The sequence below is a fragment of the Chiloscyllium punctatum genome, chromosome 32, assembly GCF_047496795.1.
Source record: "Chiloscyllium punctatum isolate Juve2018m chromosome 32, sChiPun1.3, whole genome shotgun sequence".
In the NCBI taxonomy this organism is placed as follows: Eukaryota; Metazoa; Chordata; class Chondrichthyes; order Orectolobiformes; family Hemiscylliidae; genus Chiloscyllium; species Chiloscyllium punctatum.
The window spans coordinates 50963787-50986510 of record NC_092770.1 but is presented as its reverse complement, the minus strand read 5'-3'; the positions used below and the strand labels follow the sequence as shown (position 1 = coordinate 50986510).

Below are 22724 nucleotides of genomic sequence, written 5' to 3'. Positions count from 1 at the left end.
TCTATGATGTAGATATTGAAATACTACTTTAATTTTTGTTTTCTTGTTTCAAGTTTCCTGGAAGTGTAACCTTTTCAGCATGTTTCTCTCTACTTGTCGTGTTACCTCTTAAGGGGTTCATTGCAGAACAGTTGTTGAGATTTTTCTACATTAAAAGTCTATATTAATGGAAATTTTGTTAGTTCCTATAATATCTGTTACTAAAACCTACAAACAATTTAGGAACCTCTCCATTAATAGCATGAACAATCTGAATTTTCGTAACTAATTGGTTGCGTGATACAGGAGTCTAATTATTCAAAAATACAAGTTATACTTGAACAATGCAAAAGTGTGTTAATTTTTAATAATTTAATGTTGACTTCAGGTGGAGTTTCAAGCATTTCTGCGTATAAAGTTCAAGTGCAGATTTTTTATTGATTATTTTTATTGAAAATTTAACATGTTTTTACAAGTTTTTTTAATATAAAAATACATAAATGTTACAACAAATACAAAACAATGCAATTCAAAACCATACAAAAATAGTACAAAATTAAACCCAAATAATAAAAAAAATTCCCCAACCCACCCTCCTATACGAATGTATAAACATATATAGCGAAGTATAAAATTTTTTGAAAAAAACCTAAACTAGCTATTTAAATAAGTAAATACCTAACAACAAACAAATAAATAGTAATAACTCAGCCCAGCCAAACAAAACACTCATACATTCACAGTTCCTCCTCCCTGGATATTGGACTCATGAAACACAATTGTTACGGCTATAGAAAAGCCCTTGTTAGTGTGGCAGATAAATCTGTGTCCAGGTATTTCAAAAAGGGTTGCCATGTCTTGTAAAAATTCTCAGTTTTGCGGTGTACCATATTTGAGAAAATCCAGGGAATATGCTCCATAACAATCTTCCGCCAACCCGACAGGCCTGGGGGATTTTTTGGATATCCAACCTAGCAAGATATTCTTCCTTGCATAGAACGTAAGAATATTGAAAGGTTTTTTTTTCTTGTGCGCGTCTGCTGGAAATACAATGGGTAGGCTCAAAAGGAGAGAAATAGGGTCCTTCCTCCACGCCTAGCTTTTACAAGTTTACAAATAAAAAAAGCCCAAGTATAAATATTGATATACAATTAAATCTTAAATAAATAATAGCCAAAATCTGTCAAACAAAAGAAGAGATACCGAAAAGAAGAAAAAGGACAAAACTCGACTAACTACTAATCTAACCTACAGCTAACCAGCGTGTATGATTTAAATCGCTTACATTACTCAAGAACAGAAAACACAACGGATAACACAGAAATTGACTAGTAAAGTACATGCTTGGAATGTGTTAACATCAGATCGTAACAAAATCCATATTCGTGCGGATTCCTCTCCCAAGGGGTCACAGACCAGCCAAGTTCGTTGTCTAAATTAGATAAAAGCCCTTGATAGAATGGCCAAAATATCTGTATCTGAGTAATTCTAGAAGGGCTACCATATTTTATAGAATAATTCGGTTTTTTGGTGCACATGTTTGTAAGGAAGTCGAGGGGAATATATTCCATGATTATTCTGTGCCAATTCGAAAGCCCTCGGCCACCCAGTTTACCAAAATATTTTTCCTTGCACAGAAAGAGAGAATGGAAAATAATCTCTTCCCATGCACATCGAGGGAAGGCAAGCTCAAAGCCCAAAAGGAGAGATACTGGATACACTCTAATTTCTGTTCCCAAGATTTCTGTCAGGGCATTTGCTACTTTAGTCCAATATTTACAAGTCTTATGACAAGTCCATAAGCAGTGTACAAGAGTGCCTACCTCGGTTTTACATTCGGGACACATTGCCAAAATTTAGGCAGAAGTATCTCCAATCAGTCTGGTGCTATATGGGCCCTGTGAAGTATCTTCAACTGAATGGCCTGGGTTCTGTTGCAGATGGAGATTTTTCTGGCATTTTCCCACACTTCTATGGAGATTTCCAGCCCCAAATCCTGATCCCATGTTTTAAGCAGATTGTCCATATCTTCTGATACTTTACCATGTAATAAATGATAGAGTGCTGTCTGAGGGTACCCCCATTGGCCATAACACCGTACATTCTCAGTCTTTATAAATCAGACAATCTAATAGCATTGTCGTCTTCTGTTTGTAATCTCGAATTTGGAAGTATCGAAAGAGATCACCATTAGGTAATTCACGTTTCTGATGCAGTTGTTCAAAAGACATCAGGACCCCTTCCTTAAACAGATCCCCTAAACAGGAGATACCCCAGGATCTCCAGAGTTTGAATGTGGCATCTGTAAGCCCTGGTTGAAACCCCCATGCTCCCACTATCGGAGTATAGGGGGATGCTTTGTGAATTGTCCTCGTCTTGCCGCATTATATTCCAAGCTTTAATTGTATTTAGTATTATAGGGTTTTTACAGTGGTCCATAATGACTTTCCTCTTGTCTGAAAATAAGAGTCTAAGTGGGCATTTTACTTGAGAAGCCTCGATGTCCAGCCAGATTGATTGTGGGTCAGACAAGACCCAATCAGCTATGTAGCTTAATAGGAACTTAACTGATATTTCCTAAAATCTTAAAAAATCCAGTCCTACCCTTGCCTGTGGACGCTGTAGCTTCCTCAGCTTAATGAGGGCCCGTCTATGATTCCAGATGAAGGAACCCAGCCAGCCATATAATTTGCGTAGTGCCAACCTCGGCAGCATCACCGGAAGCATTCTCATAGGGTATAGGAGACGGGGCAGGACATTCATTTTAATTAGTGCTATTCTGCCTAACCAGGAAATTGGAACGTCTCCCCCCTGCCTTATCCTCTCCTGTAAATGCACAAAGTTAGCATGTATAGCTGGCCAAATACTGGGGTGATAAAAATGCCTAAATATAAGAAACCCAAGTGCATATTTTAATAAGTTATTGGTGAAGTTTGGTATGTTAGATGGCATGCTAACATTTGTTCTTTTAAAATGGGTCAGACTGATGGAGGTGGAGTTTTCAAAGGATTCTCTGGTCTTACTTCAACTGGAAATACTGGTTTTGGAGGATTTGGAAATGGTTCTGGTTTCAAGCCTCTGCAAGGATTGTCCAATGGAAGCACTCCATCATCATCCTCTTCAACATCTGTCCTTAGTTGTGCTACTGATGTAAATGACGCAGTGGGTAAGTAAGCAAATGCCTTTTAACTGCTGAATCCATTTATTTTTCAGCAAAGATACTTTTCCACCCCACTTAATACTGGGCAGTGTTGAAAAGTTGGGCAATAAATCCTCCAATATGGCACCATTTGCTTTTTAAATTGTTTTTATATTGGGTCTGAGCTGATGAATTTTTAATAAATTGTTTTCTGTTCATAGTTTCTGTAGAATAATACTTATTACAACTTGAAAACCAAGTCATTTAGTCTTGTCAGTCTTTGCCAGCATGTACTTATGTGAACAAGTTGTTCAAATTGCATTTAGACACTTTGTTTCCACATTCTTTTGTATGCCTGTTCCTTCATTCACTATCTAATCTTGAATGTTTAAATTGTTTCTGCCTGAGCTATGAACCCTAAAAGTTAAATTTATCTTCAAATCTGTATCAAGAAGATTCTCCATTCTCTGTCTCTTACAATATTAAATTTATCATTTCCCCCCCCCCCCCCAATCTAGGACTTTTTGTTATTGCTTTCATCTATTCTAGTTAAAATTATGGAAACCTTAGACATTACTGTATAATCACACAGGAATCTGCAACTGCCTATAGAATTACATTGTGCGTGTACTTACACCGAATAGACTTCAGCAGATCAGGAAGGCAGCTCACCACTTCTTGAGTGCAACTCTGGGTGAGCAATAAATGCCATGCCATGAGCACTGACATTCCATGAAAAAATAATGAAAATAGCACTTTTCACTTGAAGATTTTCTTCATATTTTTATCTCCTTACACCAGGCATTGTAGTAAATCTGTAAAACTCTATTGATCTTTTTTAAAGCAGACTTGGCAATGTCAGATGATTTATTTTAATGCTGTGTAAACTTCCAAGTCTGTCTGTTCTCCTGCAGGACAGTGTATTCCAATTCAGTGTATAATTACACTCACACTCCTAGCATGAAAATAGACCCTTCGGTCCAACTGGTTCACGCTGACCAGGTTTCGAAAATTGAACTACTCTTATCTGCTTGCATTTGGTCCAGATCCCTCTCTAAACTATTCCTATTCATGTATCTGTCCAAAAGTATTTTAAATGTTGTAACTGTACTTGCACCTACCATGTACTCTGGTAGTTCATTCTATGTACGTACCACCCACTGTGTGAACATTTTACCCCTCAGGTACCATTTAAATCTTTCCCCTCTTACCTTAAAACTGTGCCCTCTAGTTTTGAATTTCCTTACAGTGAGGAAAAGACCTTTTGCTATTCACCTTACCTGTGCCCCTCAGGATTTTATAAATCTATATAGGATCATCCCTCAAACTCCTACGTTCCAGGGGAAAAAGTCCCAGCTTATCCAACCTCCCCTTAAACTCAACCCCTCCAGTCCCAAAAACATGCTTAAATCTTATCTGCACTCTTTCCAATTTAGTAATTGTTCGCATAGCAAGGTGACCAGAACTGTACACAGTATTCCAAAAGTGGCTTCACCAGTGCCCTGTACAATTACAACATAACATCTCCACCCCTACACTCAATGGTCTGAACAATGAAGGCAAGTGTGCCAAATGCCACCTTATGTACCTGAATCCCTAGGTCTCTGTTTGATTAGTATTGTTTACTTTTACTGCGAATCACATTTTGTGATGAAAGGAAGAGTATCATTTTGAAATGGGACATATGGGTGCTGGTTACTTATGTGAAGTATTTCTTTTTCTTAAAAATCAGCGGGTCATCTTGGAACAATGATCTAACTCCAACAGTTGTCAGAAAACTAGTGACTACAGACCTAGGCTTACAACAGGCAGTGCTTCTTTTAAGACCATTAGCTTTGTTTAGAGTTCCTAACAATGTATGACAATTTTTAATTCTATTCAGAAAATACAAGAGTTGAGCTCAAAAATGAGCTTAGTTTATCTCCTAGAAGTAGTTCGGGGAACCACTTGCCTCAGCAGAGAAGATTTATTTGGTCTGCTTTCCAAACCAAGTTTGGTTTGAAATTTATTAGGACTGAAAAGGTTTAGGCTCTCAGATTTGCAAAAATCTGGTTCAAGCCAGTAAACTGGAAAGGACTCTTTGGCTCCACAGTCCATGACAAAGAAACTTTAGGAGTCAGTTGAGATGGGTGCCTCACTGAAGCATTTACAGCACTTTTCAGCCAGATGTATCGAGTAGATAATCCATCACTACCTCCTCCAGTTGTTACCAGAATTATAGATATTTGCTTTTAGCCAATTTGATTCAGTCTGTGATATCAAGAAATGGTTGGCTGCTCTGGATACTGCAAAGGCATTTGGGCCCTGACAACATTCTGGTGATAGTACTGAAGACTTGTGCTCCAGAACTTGTCGCTTCCCTAGCTAAGTTGTTCCAGTATAATTTTACAACACTGGCTTCTGCCTGATGATATGGAAAATTGCCTTGCTATATCCTGTGTACACAGCAAGACAAATCCTAATCTGCCAATTACTACCCCATTAGTCTACTCTTGATTTGACAGTAAATTGATTGAGGGTGTCTAGATTAGAGTGGTGCTGGAAAAGCACAGCAGGCCAGGCGGCATCTGAGTAGTAGGAAAATCGACGTTTTGGGTAAAAGCCCTTCATTCCTGATGAAGGGCTTTTGCCCGAAACGTCGATTTTCCTGCTCCTTAGATGCTGCCTGACCTGCTGTGCTTTTCCAGCACCACTCTAATCTAGACTCTGATCTGCAGTCCTCACTTTTGCTTGATGGAGGTTGTCATCAACTGTGCTATCAATAGCACCTGCTGAGCAATAACTCAGTCAGTGACCCTCAGTTTGGGTTCTGCCAGGGCCACTCGACTCCTGACCTCATTCCAGCCTTAGTTCAAACGTGGACAAAAGAACTGAATTCGAGAGGTTAGGTGAGCGTGACAGCCCTTGACATCAAGGCTGCTTTTGACCTACTATGGTGTCAAGGGCTATTAGGGCAAACTCACTGCTGTTTGGAGCCATATCTGGCACATATGAAAATGGTTATGCCTACTGGAGATCAGTTATCTCCAATCCAGACAATCTCTGGAAGAGTTTTTCTCAGGGTAGTGTCCGAGGTCCAACCATCTTCAACTGCTTCATCAGTGACCATCTCTCTGTCATGAGGTTAGACGTCGGGATATTCACAGATGACTGCATCATGTTCAACATGTTTTGTCATTCCTCCAATACTAAAGCAGACCATATTCAAATGCAGCATGACCCAGACAGTATCCAGGTTTGGGCTAACAAGTGGCAAATAACATTTGTACCCCACACATGCCAGACACTGACCATCTCCTCCAATAAAATCATCTAATCGCGCAGCCTTGACATTCACTGAAGCCCCCCACTGTGAACATCCAGGGGGTTACCTTAAACCAGAAACTTAGCTGCACTCGCCAGATAAACCCAGTGACTTGAAAAAAAGCAGGTCAGGGGCTAGGAATACTGTGTACTAACTGTCCAAAGCCTGTCCACCATCTACATGGCACAAGTCAGGAGTGTGATGGAATACCCATCACTTAGCTGGGTCAGTGCAGCTCCAAGAACAATCAAGAAGTTTGGCACCATCCAGGACAAAGAAGCCTGCTTGGTTGGCACCACATCCACAAACATCCGACTCTCTTCACCAACACGATGCACTGCAGAAATTACAAAGAGCCTTAGACTGCATCTTCCAAACCTATGACCACTTCCACCTAGAAGGACAAGGGTAGCAAATACATGGGAACACCACCGTCTGCAAGTTCTCGAAGCTGCTCATCATTCTGACTTTCAAATATGTCACCATTCCTTTGCTGTTATTGGGTCAACCTGCAACATACGGGCTGCGGTGGATTAGGAAGATAGCTCACCGTCCCCTTCTGAAGGGTACTTGGAGATAAGCAATAAATGCTGGCCAGCCAGTGCTGCCTACATCCCATGAGCGAATATGTTTTTTTAAAACAGGATATGATTTATCTCACCTTGTCTCAACCCCCTTTGCTTTGTAACTGTGGTGGAAAGTGGCTTGAAGCTGTTTTATCGTTTGGTAGAATGATTTTAAAACTAATTTGTCTATGTTTAGCTTGTTTATTTTTCTTCTGAAATAAACTTGTTTTTATTAAAGAGATCTGCAGTTCTTGAATATGTTTCAGAGACATTTAAAAATTAAACAAAACCTATCAAATCGGGCATCATTGCATCCTCATATTGGCATTCATTTCAGTCAGTCACTTTTGAGCTGTTTATTTCAGTGAGTTCTCTACTCTTTGTAATTTATTTTCATCTTCTACTCTTCCTTTCTGTTTTTGTATTCTAGAAATTTTAATACTACACTTGTAAGACTAGTATCAAAATAATTCACATATGCAGTGAATCCCAACTTGATCTCAACACCAGATAGAACTGCTTTTGGACTTGGCTTCATCTTTTTAAATGATTCAATCTGTTTTGTATTTGTTTCATTTTAGTGTAATTAGGCTCTCAGTGAAATCATTTAAGCTGTTAAAACTTTTCACTATTGTATGTCATGTATTTTTGAATCGTGGGGAATCCAAAAATGTTGAATAGATTTGAGAACCTTCAAGTAGGTTTCCTGAACTGAATTAGTCCCATTTTCCTGCATTTGGCTCATATCCCTCCAAATCTTTCCTATCCATGTACCGGTCCAAATGTCTTTTTAAATGTTGTAATTACACTTGCCTCTACCACTTCCTGTTACAGTTCATTTCATATTTGCACCACCCTCTGTCTGGAAAAAGTTACCCCTAGAGTCCCTTTTAAATCTTTCGCCTCTCGCCTTAAACCTATACCCTCTAGTTTTGGACTCCACTACTGTTGGGTGGGGGGAAGACTTTTTTTAAAAAAACAACAGCAAAAAAAAAATAAGTGATAGGAAGTCTTGATCTATGAAGACTTGGAGACCTTAGAATAATGCAATAATCTGTTTTATTTCACAATCTAATTAAGCATTTAATTTTATTTTGTAGGTTCTTTTCTGTCTAACGGTCCTCCTTCAAATCCCTTGGCGAAAGGTGAAATAGGTACAAAAGCAAATGGTGTTAATCAACTTAACACTCGGAGTAAAACGGGCTGTAACGAATACAACAAACAACTCGCAGCACTAAATTGTTCAGTCCGGGATTGGATCACCAAACATGTCAATGAGAATCCGCTATGTGATTTGACCCCAATCTTCAGGGACTACGAGAAGCATTTGACGAGCATTGAGCAGAAATATGGTAGCAGCTCTGATAGTGGGTCAGAGAGTGACACAAGCAGCAAGAGGCCAGAAGCGCAGTCTATTAACACAATTGGTGTTTCCAAAACATCACCAGGGACAACCCCACCACCCATCTTTTCATCTGTTAAAAGCAATGATATTATTCCACTCACTTCAGAAATGAAACCTGAGACTACAATAGGAAATAGTGGAAACAGCAGCTTCCTCTTTGGGAAAACAGTGGAAAAACCACCTTTATCTGGCTTTTCTTTCAGTAGTGGTACCTCAGGCTCATTATTTGGAAAAGATCTAAACCAAGAAAAGTCTGGAGCTCCAACATTTTCCTTCACCGCATCTGTAGCAAAACCAGAAGAAATAAATAGCAGTGAGCGCAAAGGTATGGATACTATTTACCTTTTTTTTTAAAATAAACTGTTTATACTTACAAATTCAGTAGTCCTAGTCTTAAAGTAGTCAGGTTGAATAATTATTATTATTATTATTATATTGTCAATAGCCATGAAGTGTACTCTGTTTCTTTTCTCTTATCCACGCATCTTTAAAGAAATGGCTAGATTAAAGTGTTCGCAAATTTTAATCTTGCGTACAAGTTATAGCAGGAACATCAGCCTTTTTGCGTGAGGTGCACAATTCAATTTTATTCTGAGGGAACTATTGAGCAAATTTTAGAAAGATGAGGCATTATAAATTAATCTTGCTGGTATCCAAACAGTGTTTTATGAATGATGTCCAAACAGAAGATTTGGCTTTCTTGCTTGTTACAATATTGAACACCTGATTTAATGGCATTGTAGTAGTAGCACCATGGTGCTAGGTAATTCATTAAATTACCAGCATTGCTGAAACAAATGCCTATTACACAATTTAAGTTACCTCCCATTTGCCTGTACCTCCACAACCCAGTATTGTAGATTTCTGGGGACAGATCAGAACAACATCTCCCCAAAGCATATACTGCGACTCTGGAATTCCCTCTCTAAACCCCTCTATCTCTTAAGGCAGCACATCTGTGATAATCAGGAAAAGTAGGTAAATGGTAACAGGAATCCAAATGGTGATTAAATTTCATAGTACAAATGCAGTAAAGTAACTTTGTTAATAATGACAGCAACTACTATTCCAGACCACCCACTGCATTAGTCAATAGTTTAACAACATACATTCAGGTTTTGAAAGACGTGAACAAAAAAAAATGACATTGCTGTTACATGTTGAAATCAGTCATGTATATCAGTCAAATCAGAAATATAAGTGCAAGAAAGGCATAAGCATATGTTCGTGGTTGATAGTGGATGCGATGGGATGTAACAATAAAACTCTACATAAGGCAGGAAATATTTAGTCCAAGGTGAAGTACAACAGTAAGTAACAAATGTGCTTTAAGTTGACAAGTTTCACTGCCTTATTACAGTTGCAAATCCCAGCCCAAGGTAAATGCCACTGAACAGGGCAAAGTCTAATACTAATACTAACCTGAATTTAAGATTGCATTTTGTGTCTCGTAGTCACCTCAATAAAAACATGCTGTTTTTGCATTAGGACTGTTTTCCACGTACTTTTTCACTTTATTTTAGTTGCTTGCTGTCATGTCCAAATAATCTCCGAATGGTCTGGTTTGAAGGTATTTTTCAATTCGACCTATACAGTATCCAGTTATCACCTGTGTTTTCTTTCAAACCAGTGTCCAGACAGCTTTAGCTAAAATCTTAACATGTTGAAATATTTTGTGCAATGGATCAATTACTCATTTTATAAACTGAGCCCAAGGACATGCAAATGTAGTAATGTTACCTGTATACACAAAATTGAGCTTTGTTAACAGGAAAAATACGTGTGGCATTGTGATAAATATTATCATTTTAAAATTAAAATTAAAACTAGCTAATCTCTCATGCCTCATGTCAGTCTATAGACCAAAATACTATAGATTCGACAGATCTGAAATATTCTGTGGAGAGAGAAAAACAGTCAAGGTTTCAGGTCCCCAATCTTCTTTTAGTTCTGCCACATGGCTTCTAAAGCCTGAATCTCTCTGTATAAGTGCTGCTAGACAAGCTGAGCATTTCCAAAACTTCCCACATCTGTTGGGCAAAAGTAACCTAATTTTTCTAATTGTTCAAAAAAACAGTTTGACGACTTGAATCTCATTCCTTTCAGGAGGAAACCCAGCAGCAGGTGCCAGAATTCCAAAAAGTTATGGCATGAGTGTAAAAACAAACATGATAAGCAATCTATTGAGGACTTCAAAAATTGTGTAATTTAATAAAAATACCAGCAGAGCTAATATACCAATTTTTACCTTTTCACTTAAACGTGATAGAGACAGACTAGACTCTCAAGTTCTGATCACAAGGAAAAGGGAAAGTAAGCTCGAGCTAAGGAGTTGGGTTTAGCTGACACAAATCTCGTGTTCGCCTCTGGAATTCGTATGAAAATGGAGGTCAGAAGCAGGGTGCTTTTCATTCAGGATTGTTTTCTTTTCTCAGCCTGATGTGTGATCTGATGTGGGGTGTGTCCCCTGGCAAAAATGGGGCAGAAACAGTCTATGACTGAAGGAACAGCTCCTTGCAGAGTTTTCCTCTTCTGTCACTGTTAGACCCTTTTTGTTTTTTTGCTTAAGGTCAACCAGAACAGCTCCAGAGTTGTTAGGAATGGTCTGGGTGTTGGTCTTCCCTGGAATAATGTGCCAGAAGCTTGGAAAAAAACAGAGGACGTGGGTTAGAATTCTGTTATTGAATTTGAATTGCACAATCTGCAATAAAAATCTAACATTAAAAGCTAGCCTAACAAGGGCCAGGAATCCATTTTTGATTAAATCAAAAACTCATCTGATTCCCTAATGTCCCTTTTTTTTTAAAGAGTCTGGTCCACATGTATTTTGATGTCATTGTGTTTTGACTGAACTTTGCATCAATCACATGAGGTATCAGCTCTGAAATTCACTTTCTTTACAATCTTGGTCCAAACATGCACTAAAGAGCTGAATCATGGTAGAATAACTGCACTTGACATGAAGGTAACATTTGACCATATATTGCATCAAGAAGCTGCAGGAAAAGCTGAATTGGGTAAGAACTGGAGTGTAGGTGGACCTACCCTTCAAGTCATCCTTAGCGTAAAGGTTGTGGTTGACAGAGGTAAATTATTTCCATCATAGGACATCTCTGCAGGAGTTCCTAAGGGCAGCGTTCTGGGCCCAAACACATTCAGCTATTTGATTAAACACCTCCCTTTGTCATAAAGTCAGAAGTGCATACTCAGCATCATCTCCATTCTGATATTGATACAACGTATGCCCATGCACAACATGACCTCCACATCCTTTTAGGGGTGGAATGGTGGCTAGCACTGCTGCCTCACAGCACCAGGGGACCTGGGTTCAATTCCCACTTCAGGCAACTGTCTGTGTGGAGTTTACACATTGTCTGCGTGGGTTTCCTCTGTGTGCTCTGGTTTCCTCCCACAATCCAAAGATGGGTAAATGAATAGGAAGGGTTTGGAGGGATATGGGCCGGGTGCTGGCAGGTGGGACTAGATTGGGTTGGGATATCTGGTCAGCATGGATGGGTTGGACCGAGGAGTCTGTTTCCATGCTGTACATCTCTCTCTGACTCTGACTCTGTGCAGATCAGGTGAATTGGCCATGCTAAATTGCCCATCGTGTTAGGTGTATTAGTCAGAGGTGAAAAGAGATTAGGGGAATAGGTCAGGGTGGGTTACTCTTCGGAGGGCCTGTGCGGACTTGTTGGACCGAAGGGCCTTGTTTGCATACTGTCGAGAATCGAATCTAATCTAATCTAATCCATAATGTTGCACTTCAGTGCCAAGCAATGATTATCTTCAACAGGAGTGAATCTAACCATCTTCCCTTGACATTGCATTGCTGCAATGGAAACCTCCACTACCCAACAACCAAGGGAGTTGCCAGAGATCAGAAACTGATAGATGAGTGAACTATGAATTATTGAGGTAAAAACAATGACTGCAGATGCTGAAAACCAAATACTGGATTAGTGGTGCTGGAAGAGCACAGCAGTTCAGGCAGCATCCAACGAGCAGCGAAATCGACATTTCGGGCAAAAGCCCTTCATCAGGAATAAAGGCAGTGAGCCTGAAGCGTGGAGAGATAAGCTAGAGGAGAGTGGGTGGAGAGGAGCATAGAGTACAATGGGTGAGTGGGGGAGGAGATGAAGGTGATAGGTCAAGAAGGAGAGGGTGGAGTGGATAGGTGGAAAAGAAGATAGGCAGGTCGGACAAGTCAAGGAGACAGTTACTGAGCTGGAAGTTTGAAACTAGGATGAGGTGGGGGATGGGGAAATGAGGAAGCTGTTGAAGTCCACATTGATGCCCTGGGGTTGAAGTGTTCCGAGGCGGAAGATGAGGCGTTCTTCTTCCAGGTGTCTGGTGGTGAGGGAGCGGCGGTGAAGGAGGCCCAGGACCTCCATGTCCTCGGCAGAGTGGGAGGGGGAGTTGAAATGTTGGGCCACGGGGCAGTTTGGTTGATTGGAGCAGGTGTCTCGGAGATGTTCCCTAAAGTGCTCTGCTAGGAGGCGCCCAGTCTCCCCAATGTAGAGGAGACCACATCGGGAGCAACGGATACAATAAATGATATTGGTGGATGTGCAGGTGAAACTTTGATGGATGTGGAAGGTTCCTTTAGGGCCTTAGATAGAGGTGAGGGAGGAGGTGTGGGCACAGGTTTATGAATTATTGAGTCCAGCGTTGGTGGTAGGAATGTATTGGAGAAGATGGTGAAAGAGAAAATTAATTTCCATTTGAAGAGGCAAGGTTTGATCAGGGATAGTCAGCATGACTTTGGCAGAAGGAGGTCCTGCCTGATGAATCTGGAGGAATTTTGAGGAGGTGACCTAGTATTTGGATGAGGGTAAGGCAATAGATATGTTTCAGCAAGGCCTTTGGCAAGGTCCCATATGGGGAAACTGATTAAAGACAGTAAAAATTCATGGGATCCAGGGTTATTTGGGACGTTGGATCCAAAATTGGGTCCTGAAAGTCATGGGTTTGAGGTTAAAACCGAACTTATCTATCCTAAAGTGCAACACTAAATAGGGTGAGTTTAAATGTGGAGTGCCTTTGCTGAAAATGGCAAGCAATGGGAAGTGATGTTTTGTAATGATATGTGCTGAGACTACAGGCCACTTACATTTGGATGCTACAATTGAAGATGCAATTTCAACAGTTAATATAGCAGAAGATTGGTCGAAGTGCAAGAAGACATTAATAAACTTGCAGTGTGGTTATGTAATTAGCATGCTGATCTCATTATAGATAAGTGTGAGTTTTTATACATTTTGTAAAAATAAGGAACCAACTTACTAAGAAAGAATTCCAGGAGAATCTGGGGGTACACATACATACGCCATTTAAAAGTAGCAATGCAGACGAATAAGGCTGGAAAGAGCAAATTAAGTACTACGGATTATATCTACAGCAATCAAATTTGAAAGCGGAGATATTGGGGGTTAAATATTTTTGGAACTTTGATTTTGATCACTTTTTGTTTACTGTATCATTTTGGACCTGGAGAAGACACCATAAAGACTGAAGCATGCTAGATCCAATTGTACCTAATAAGCAAAGATTGAACAGGCTGGAATCCTTTCCTTTAGGAGTGGGCTCAATCTTTATTAATCTACTAGTTTGCTACCCACCGATCCATGTACTCAGTCAGCCCCAAATCCCATTTTACTCCTTTGGCCCATTCTTGTGACTTTTGTTATCCAAGGGATGTCTGTGCCACTGTCCCTAGTGGATAACTAGGACAAAGTGTAGTCGAAGGGCAGATATGGGTAAATACGTTTAAGATTGGGTAGGCATGGAGAGAAATGTTTCCACTGTGGAGAGGCAGCACTAGGATCCATAAATATAAGCAAGTGACTAATACGTTGATTCTCAAAGTTAGAATTGTGAGCATGTAGAAAATGCTACAATAGTATATTTGAAGTGAATGCCATAAATTTTGAAGCAGAGTTAGATGAATATGTAAGGCAAAAAGATAATGTTATGGTTTCTGATGAGAGAGTGGGAGGAAGGTGATGTTAAGTATTAACATAACCTGTTACACCGAATGGCCATTTGTCTACTGAACATTTGTGGTTTATTTTTGTAGGAAAATTCTACATTGAGGCAGTCAACAGTATGGCTGGCATAAGTTGGGAAAATGTTTCCCAATGTATTTGATTGTGCAGTGCATTTTGGCCATATAATCTTGACGACAGGTTATATATTGGGAATGCAATTTGCTGCAAATATTTTGTAAATGCTCAGGCATTGTAACTTCTGATGTATGTTTGTTTATTTTTTTAAAAAATGCTCATGTCAGTGTCAAATTTTAATACATGGAGTTTAAATTTAGTTGAATTAAAATTATGTACAGCAGTGGATTTACAAACTGCCACATAAGCCCATAAATAGGAGCAGGAATAAACCAGTTGACCCATCGACTCGTGCTCTCTCATTCCATATGATCATAATCTTTGGTGTTGACTCCATTTTCATGTCTGTTTCCCTTATACTTTGATTATCTGAAACAGTGAATCTAGGCAAAAGTGAGGACTGCAGGTGCTGGAAAGGCACAGCAGGTCAGGCAGCATCAGCAGAGCAGGAAAATTGACATTTTGGGCAAAAGCCCTTCAACAGGAATGAAGGCAGGGAGCCTCTGGGGTGGAGAGATAAATGGGAGGGTATGGCGCTGGGCAGAAGGTAGCAAAGAGTACAATGGGTGGATGGAGGTGGGGATGAAGATGATGGGTCAGAGGAGGGTGGAGTGGGTAGGTGGGAAGGAAGATTGGCAGGTAGGACAGGTCATGAGGATGATGCTGAGCTGGAAGGTTGGAACTGGGGTAAGGTGGGGGGAGGGGAAATGAGAAAACTGGTGAAGTCTCCAATCTAGACTCTGAAGCAGTGAATCTATCCATTTCAATCTTAATTATGTTCAGTGATTGTATCCAGATGGTGTGGATGTCAGAGTTCCAAAGATTTATAGCCCTTTGAGTGAAGAAGTTTCTCTGACTCATTCCTAAATGATCTGCCCCTTATCGTGAGGATGTTCACCATGACCGAGATTCTCTCGTCTGGAAAGTAAGCTTCAGTGTCTCCCTTTTCAGAATCTTGTATGTTTTCAACAAGAAAGCTGCTCTTATTCTCAACATGTAGTATTGCTAATTGGAGCAATAATGCCATAGCTAATATGTTACCCTTCTTTGCCGTTACTGCTTCAGCCCTTTTACTATCACCGGTTTAATTTCCCATTTCCAAGAATGTTGCATTTTTATGTTAAACCATGAACAAAAATTACAAGTTTAAAGTTAACCATGTAAGCTTGGTGATCAGCCCCAATCTCTTTGTTTTCACTCTATCTTGAAGTGGTGGATATCTGTCCACGTTTAAACGTTCTACATTTAACTGTTTAGTCTGACAATGGGAATGGGTGAGTTGTCTGGTGGCAGATTGGCCAGCTCTGATGAGGCATAGCATATGGTGGGTTCAGGTCTGACGGTAGAATGGGAAAGCTGTGGGAAGTATGGAGTGGCAAGGGGGAGGTTAATGGGTGGAATGTGACAGGGTCTGGGTATGGTGTAGTTCTGCGGGGTAGGGATGATGTACAGATGAGTTCAATTGAGTAGTTAAACCTTTTTTTATTACACAAGAGAAGTTAGATATTTTAAGTACTTTTTAAAAAAAAATACTTTTGGAGGGTTCTAGGCATAAAGACATTGCTCAGAGGAAAGTAAACTTCTCAGGCAATTCCTTTTGGAATCTGCTATAGTGGAGATTATGCACAGTAAAATACAAAAATCTTTTGAGCAATAGGCAGTAAATGCTGTCATTTCCAGTGATCCCATATCCAAAATGTGATTTTCTTTGAAATCACCATATTACTATTTTAATTAGTAAAGAAAGCCACATCTTGTCCACATCCAGACATGGCACACATTACTCCTGCAGTGGGTGATGGAGTCCATTTTATAACTTTGCTTTTCGGGTTTGATCCTAATACTCAGTTGTGGTGAGAATGCATTTAGACTTTTAATTTTCATTTATTATCAGGCAGCAAAACTGAATTGCAAAACCAGTAATATTGTGATATTACAATCCAGTAATCATGTAGTTATCTTGTTAGACAGACAAACCATTTGGTTTGTCATCCCAGTAGCAATCTATTTAGTTTATTTTTCTTCCACAGCTTTTGTGTTGCATTATCTTCCTGTTCTAAACTTAGTTTTTTTTTTCAATTGTAGACGAAAAAGATGAAGAGAATGAAGAACCTCCCAAACCAATTGTGACTGAAGTCAAAGAAGAGGATGCAATCTTTTCCAAGAAGTATGTCATTTTATTCTGAAACAAATTTCAATTTATTTACAACTCCACTCTGTTTTTGTTCCTGATACCTATTTCATTTGTGTTTCATGACTAGTACTGAAGTAATTTTCTGGAATTTAATTTAGAGCTTAACTTTTTCAATTGGTCCTGCTCCAAATAAAACATTGAGTCGCCTAAGTCGTGCCAGACCATACAGCTGCTTTCTCATTAGAGAGAACCAACTGGTGATGGTTTGAAAGAGAGTCATCAAACCTCTGGGGCAAGAGGTTGAGAAGGACAATCCTTCATGGTAACCTCAGCTGGTGTGGGAGTTGAACCCACCCCATTAGTGTCACTCTCTATCATAAATTAGCCATCCGACCAACTGAGTGAAATTATCGCGTCTCCTCCCCATTCGATAGGATCATGACTGATCTGACACTCCTCACTTCACTTCCTTACCCTTCCCCATTACCTTTCGATTTCATCTACTGATCAAGAATCTATCTCAACCTTTAAATATACAGAACAACCTTGTTACCCGAATGTCAATTATCCTAATTTTGGATTATCCAAACAAGATCTCGAGGTCATGTAAAACATCATCCGTTATCTGAACACAATACTCCCCGCCTGTCTTGTTCAGATAACCAAAGTTGTTCTGTACACAAGAACTCTGTCCTCAGCTCTCTGGCAAGGCATTCCACATACACTAAACCCTCTGAGGAAAGAAATTTTTTTCTCATTTCAGCCTTAAGTGGTACCCTTAATTCTGAGTCTATTCCCTTTGAACTTAAACTGTTTTAAGAGGGAAACATCCTCTTAGCATTTACTGTCCAACCCCTTAAGGGGATATGTTTCAGTGTGATCATTCCTCATTTTTTTTCGAAACTCCAGTGAGGAGAGACCCAACCCGCATAATCTTTACTCATAAGAAATTCTCTCCATATCAGAGATCACCTAATGAACCTTCTCTGAACTGCCTCCAATGAAATAATATATTTTGTAAATCAGCGGATCAAAACTGCTCACAGTACTTCAGATGTGATCTCATCTGCTCCTTACAATTGCAGTAAGACATCCCTACTCTTAAACTTCCAATGCCTTGAAATAAGGGCCAACATTCCATTTGCCTTTCTGATTTATTTGCTGCACCTGTGTGTTAGCTTTGTGTTTTGTACACAAGTACCTCCAAGTCCCTTTTTGTGTTCCAGCTTCCTGCAGTGTTTCTCTATTTAAATAAAATCTTTTGTTATCCCTTCTAAAATGAATAACTTCACACTTTTTCACCTAATACTCCAATTACTAATTGCCCGCTTCACCTATCAGTATCTCTCTAAACTGTTTGCCTTCTCATTGCAACTTGCCTTTTCCCAATTTTTGTGGTGTCAGCAAATTTAGCTACAGTAAATTTGCTTCCTTACATTTTATATATTTAAATTTGAAAAGGCACAGGAGTAGACACATTGTGACCAAATATCTGGAGGGAAACTAGGGTGAAGAGTGTTATTTTCAAATCTTCCTTGGATGCAGGGGTCATACCAGAGGGACAGGAGAGTTACAAGCACTTATTGTTATGCTGCACTGGAAATCGAGCTATTTTTGGAGTCACCAGAAAAGTTAAAAGAATTTTTAAAAAGTACACGCTTATTCCATAATTAACCTAATTTTCAGATACCAGGTAGCAGAAGGCATGGACTATGTTTTGTACATAACTATTTGTTCAAATGGACTCCAGCAACAAGTAAACAATTATGAACCGCCAGCATATAATTTCACAAGTTAAAACTCTAGCCACTTTTTATAAAGTATGAGGCACAGACTGCAAGAGCAAGAAGCTGATGTTAAACTTGTACAAGACACTCGTTAGACATCAGCTGCAGTGTTGCGTACAGTTGTGGGCATCTCGTTATAGGAAAGATGCAAATACATTGCAAAGGGTTACTAGAATAGTCCCAGATTTGAGAAACATCAGCTATGAGGTTAGATTGAAGAAGTTGGAACTGACCACCTAGAAAAGGAGACAACTGAGAGAAGATCAGATTGAGTTTTTTAAACTCGTGAGCGGCCTGGGATGAATCTGTTTCCATTTGTAAAAGAAGCTCAAACAAAAGGACATTGTTCTAACACAATTTGTAATCTTGGCAGGATTTATACACCTTAATGGTAAGGTCCTAGGAATGTTGCTGAACAAAGAGACCTTGGAGTGCAGGTTCATAGCTCCTTGAAAGTAGAGTCGCAGGTAGGTAGTGAAGAAGGCATTTGGTATGCTTTCCTTTATTGGTCAGAGTATTGAGTACAGGAGTTGGGAGGTCATGTTGTGGCTGTACAGGATATTGGTTAGGCCACTGTTGGAATATTGTGTGCAATTCTGGTCTCCTCCATATCGGAAGGATGTTGTGAAACTTGAAACAGTTCAGAAAAGATTTACAAGCATGTTGCCAGGGTTGGGGGATTTGAGCTATAGGGAGAGGTTGTAAGGCTAGGGCTGTTTGCCCTGGAGCGCCAGAGGCTGAGGGGTGACCTTTTAGAGGTTTATAAAATCATGAGAGGCATAAATAGGGGAAATAGACAAGGTATTTTCCTTGTGGGGGAGTCCAGAGCTAGAGGGCACAGGATTAGGGTGAGAGAGGAAAGAAATAAGAGACCTAAGGGACAACTTTTTCATGCAGAGGGTGGTGTGTTTGGAATGGGCTAGTAGAATTGCAACATTTTAAAAGGTATCTGGACGGATCTATGAATACGAAGAGTTTGGAGGGTTATGGGCCGGGTGCTGGCAGGTGGGACTAGATTGGGTTGGGGTATCTGGTCAGCGTGGGCGAGTTATACCACAGGGAAGCAGGCCCTTTGGTCCATCTCTGACTGTATGCAGACGAAGCAAGGGTGATGAGAGGGAAAGACTTTTTCACACAGCAAAAGTGTTGAATGCACTAACTGTGTGTGTAAATTTCATTTAGGCATTCGGCAAGAATTAGATGGCTTTCTTTTGGATAATTCCAGTGTGCAGGGATATAGGGAAAAGGCATGAGTGGCACTAGAAAATAGAGCTGATACAGACATGATAGGCTGAATAGCCTCCTTCTGAACTATAATAATTCTGTCAGTTACCCTTTTTTTAATACATGTTATATACGTACACGTGAAAATGAATATTATGGAAAGAGGGAAAGACTAGGAAAGCATTCGGTGTTCCCTGTCTGCAGCAATTGCTGAGATCTTTTTTGCTGATTGGGATGTTGCTTCTGTCTCCCTTCTCTAGATACTTTAACCACTTTGCAGGTGGCATAGGGTGTCTGTTTCATACTTGTAATGGTCTCTGATGTATTAATATAAAGTCACCACTTGCAGCAACTGGCAAGGGAAAGTAAATAGACTATCTTCAGGGGTGTAGGTTTGCTCGCTGAGCTGTAGGCTTGATATCCAGACGTTTCATTACCTGGTTAGGTAACATCATCAGTGGTGACCTCCAAGTGAAGCGAAGCTGTTGGTTCCTGCTTTCTATTTATAGGTTTGTCCTGGATGGGGTTCCTGGAGTTTGTGGTGATGTCATTTCCTGTTCAAAGGAAATGACATCACCACAAACCCCAGGAACCCCATCCAGGACAAACATATAAATAGAAAGCAGGAACCAACAGCTTCGCTTCACTTGGAGGTCACCACTGATATTACCTAGCCAGGTAATGAAACGTCTGGATATCAAGCCTACAGCTCAGCGAGCAAACCTACACCCTAAACCTCAACCTGAGCTACAAACCTTCACAATCCTTGCAGACTATCTTCAGGCTTGTGATTTTTTTTTTTTTCTCTCTGCAGAACAAAACAGCACATTATCTAAAGTTTTTGTAGTGGCTTCTCACTGAAGTATTCACATGCCTAAGCTGTCCAGCTATCTGTGAGTTGATCACATAGTTATTTGCAGACAGAAGACTTCTCTCATCACTGACTGGTCTATGGACCAGTGACCAATCAGCTGCATTTTATATACCCTTTTGCTGCAGCTCATCTGCAAACTTGACTTCCACAACAAGCAGGTGATAAACACTACTTACAATGAGTGCCTGCTAACTTGCCTATTTTAAAAAGAAAAGTACAGAAATCCTCCAACCATTCTTAGTATTTTTTAGAACCGATCTTTTCCTATTGTAGTCCACAGTAAAATACAGAAAAATAAAAATGTACACTGTTCAAACTATGCTTGTTCAAAAAAAGGTGATAAGGTCAGCCTACAACTATAGGCTAATCAGTTTAACCTAGGTAGAGGATATTTTTAAAATGATGATACAGAACTAAATTAATAGTTCCTTGGTTTCACTGAGGCAAAGCAGTATGAACTTTAGGCCAAATCACATTTAACTAACTTGCTTGAGTTTGAGTTGACAAAGGGTTGATGTAGTGTCCATGAACTTCAAAAAAGCATTTGATTAAAATTCAACAAACCAGGCCTGTCAGCAAAGTTAGAATTCAGAATTAAAAGTGGTAGCAGCATGAAATCAGAATTTGTCTGAGGGTCAGAAATAGCTTAAAGCTAAGTTGTTTTTTGGGGGTTAGGGGAAGGTTTATAGTAGAATTCTCTGGAGGTCAGTGCTGGGACTACATTGTTCTGCTAAGTGTATTAATAATCTGGGCTGTGGTTTACAGGGGGTACAGTTTTCAAAGTTGCATTTAGAAGTTTTGTGAACTGTGAGCAGGATGCTACTTAAAATTCATAAAAGTTGAGCAATTTGGTGGAATAGTCAAACAATTGGCAGACTAAGTTTAATGTCAGGCAGTGTGAAATGATGGTAGGAAGGTGTAGAGACAATTTTGTTTCTTAAAGGTTACGCTACCAAAAGAAGTAAAATCAAAAGTATAGGGGCCCTATGTACACTAATTAAAGGCAGCAGGACAGATTGAGACAGTGTTTGCAAAAAGCACAAGAGGTCCTGAGCTTCGTACATAGGAGCACAGACAACTAGGGAAAGGACTTTTTGATTATTCTGGTTTGGACTCAACTGGAGCATTGATTCCAGTTCTGGGCAGTTTAGGAAAGATGCAAAGGCATTTTTGAGAGTGCAGAAAAGATACAGGAGAATCATTCCATGTGAGTTATATGGAGAAACTAGAAAAGTTGGGCCTTTTTACCTTGGAGATGGTAAAGTTGAGAAGAAATTTGATAGATATTCAAAGTTATGAGGCAGTAGAATAAAGGAAGAGAAAACGTTTGCCTTGGTGAAAGGGTCAATAAATACGGTACAGATTTAAGGTAATGGTAAAAGGAACAGTGCTGTTGTGAGAAGTACCTTTTCATAGACCAAACGTGGTTATGATCAGAATGCATTGCTTTAAGTATGGTGGAGGCCCTTCTAATCCTGGCATGCAAAAGAGAATTGGATTATTATTGTATAGTGCAAAGGCAAAATCGACATGAGGTGAATTGTTCTTGTTGAGAACCATATTGATGTGACAAATCCCATAGCCATCTGGATTTTTAAAATATCTCCGTGTGCTTCCTCGGCTCCATAAGCGAGTGAGGGGTTATCCATTTTTGACCAAGAAAAACAGCTCCGGGTACTTCCTAAATGGTATGAAGTTCATGATGGGGAGGCTTCAGGTACATAGACTTGTTTTTTTTAAATGTCACGAACAGGTATGGAAAATAATCCACAAAGCTACTGGAATGCTGGCCTTTATATCTAGAGGACTGGGGAACAAGGGTGCAGAAGTTATGCTGCAGTTATACAAAACAAGGATATACTGGCCTTGGAGGGAGGACAATGTAAGATTACAGGAATGTTATTATAATCCCTGAGGTCCAGATATGAGGAGACATTTACACAAAATAGGAGTGATCTGATCACCGTGTTCAGAATGTTAACAGGAAAAGACCGGAATGGTAAAGGGAAATTATTTCCCAGGTTTGGGGGTTCTAGCACTTGAGCATAGTCTGAGAGTTAAGACCAGATCAATTGGGAGTGATGTTCAGAAGCATTTTTACACACACCGCGTGCTTTGAATTGTCTTCCACAAATGACAGGAGATACTGGAACAGTTATTTTTTAATCTATGATACATTCTTTATCA

At 39.7% G+C, this 22724-nt stretch overlaps 1 protein-coding gene across 3 annotated transcripts in view; it reads left to right on the top strand.

The window, feature by feature from the left end:
- nup50 (nucleoporin 50) overlaps nt 1-22724 on the top strand; it is a 70906-nt gene that overhangs the window by 33534 nt on the left and 14648 nt on the right. For all 3 annotated transcript variants that reach the window (XM_072552347.1, XM_072552346.1, XM_072552345.1), the window contains exons 4-6: nt 2962-3145; nt 8089-8718; nt 16604-16685. In XM_072552347.1, the coding sequence (XP_072408448.1) occupies nt 2962-3145; nt 8089-8718; nt 16604-16685 (896 nt within the window). The remainder of the gene's footprint in view (nt 1-2961; nt 3146-8088; nt 8719-16603; nt 16686-22724) is intronic.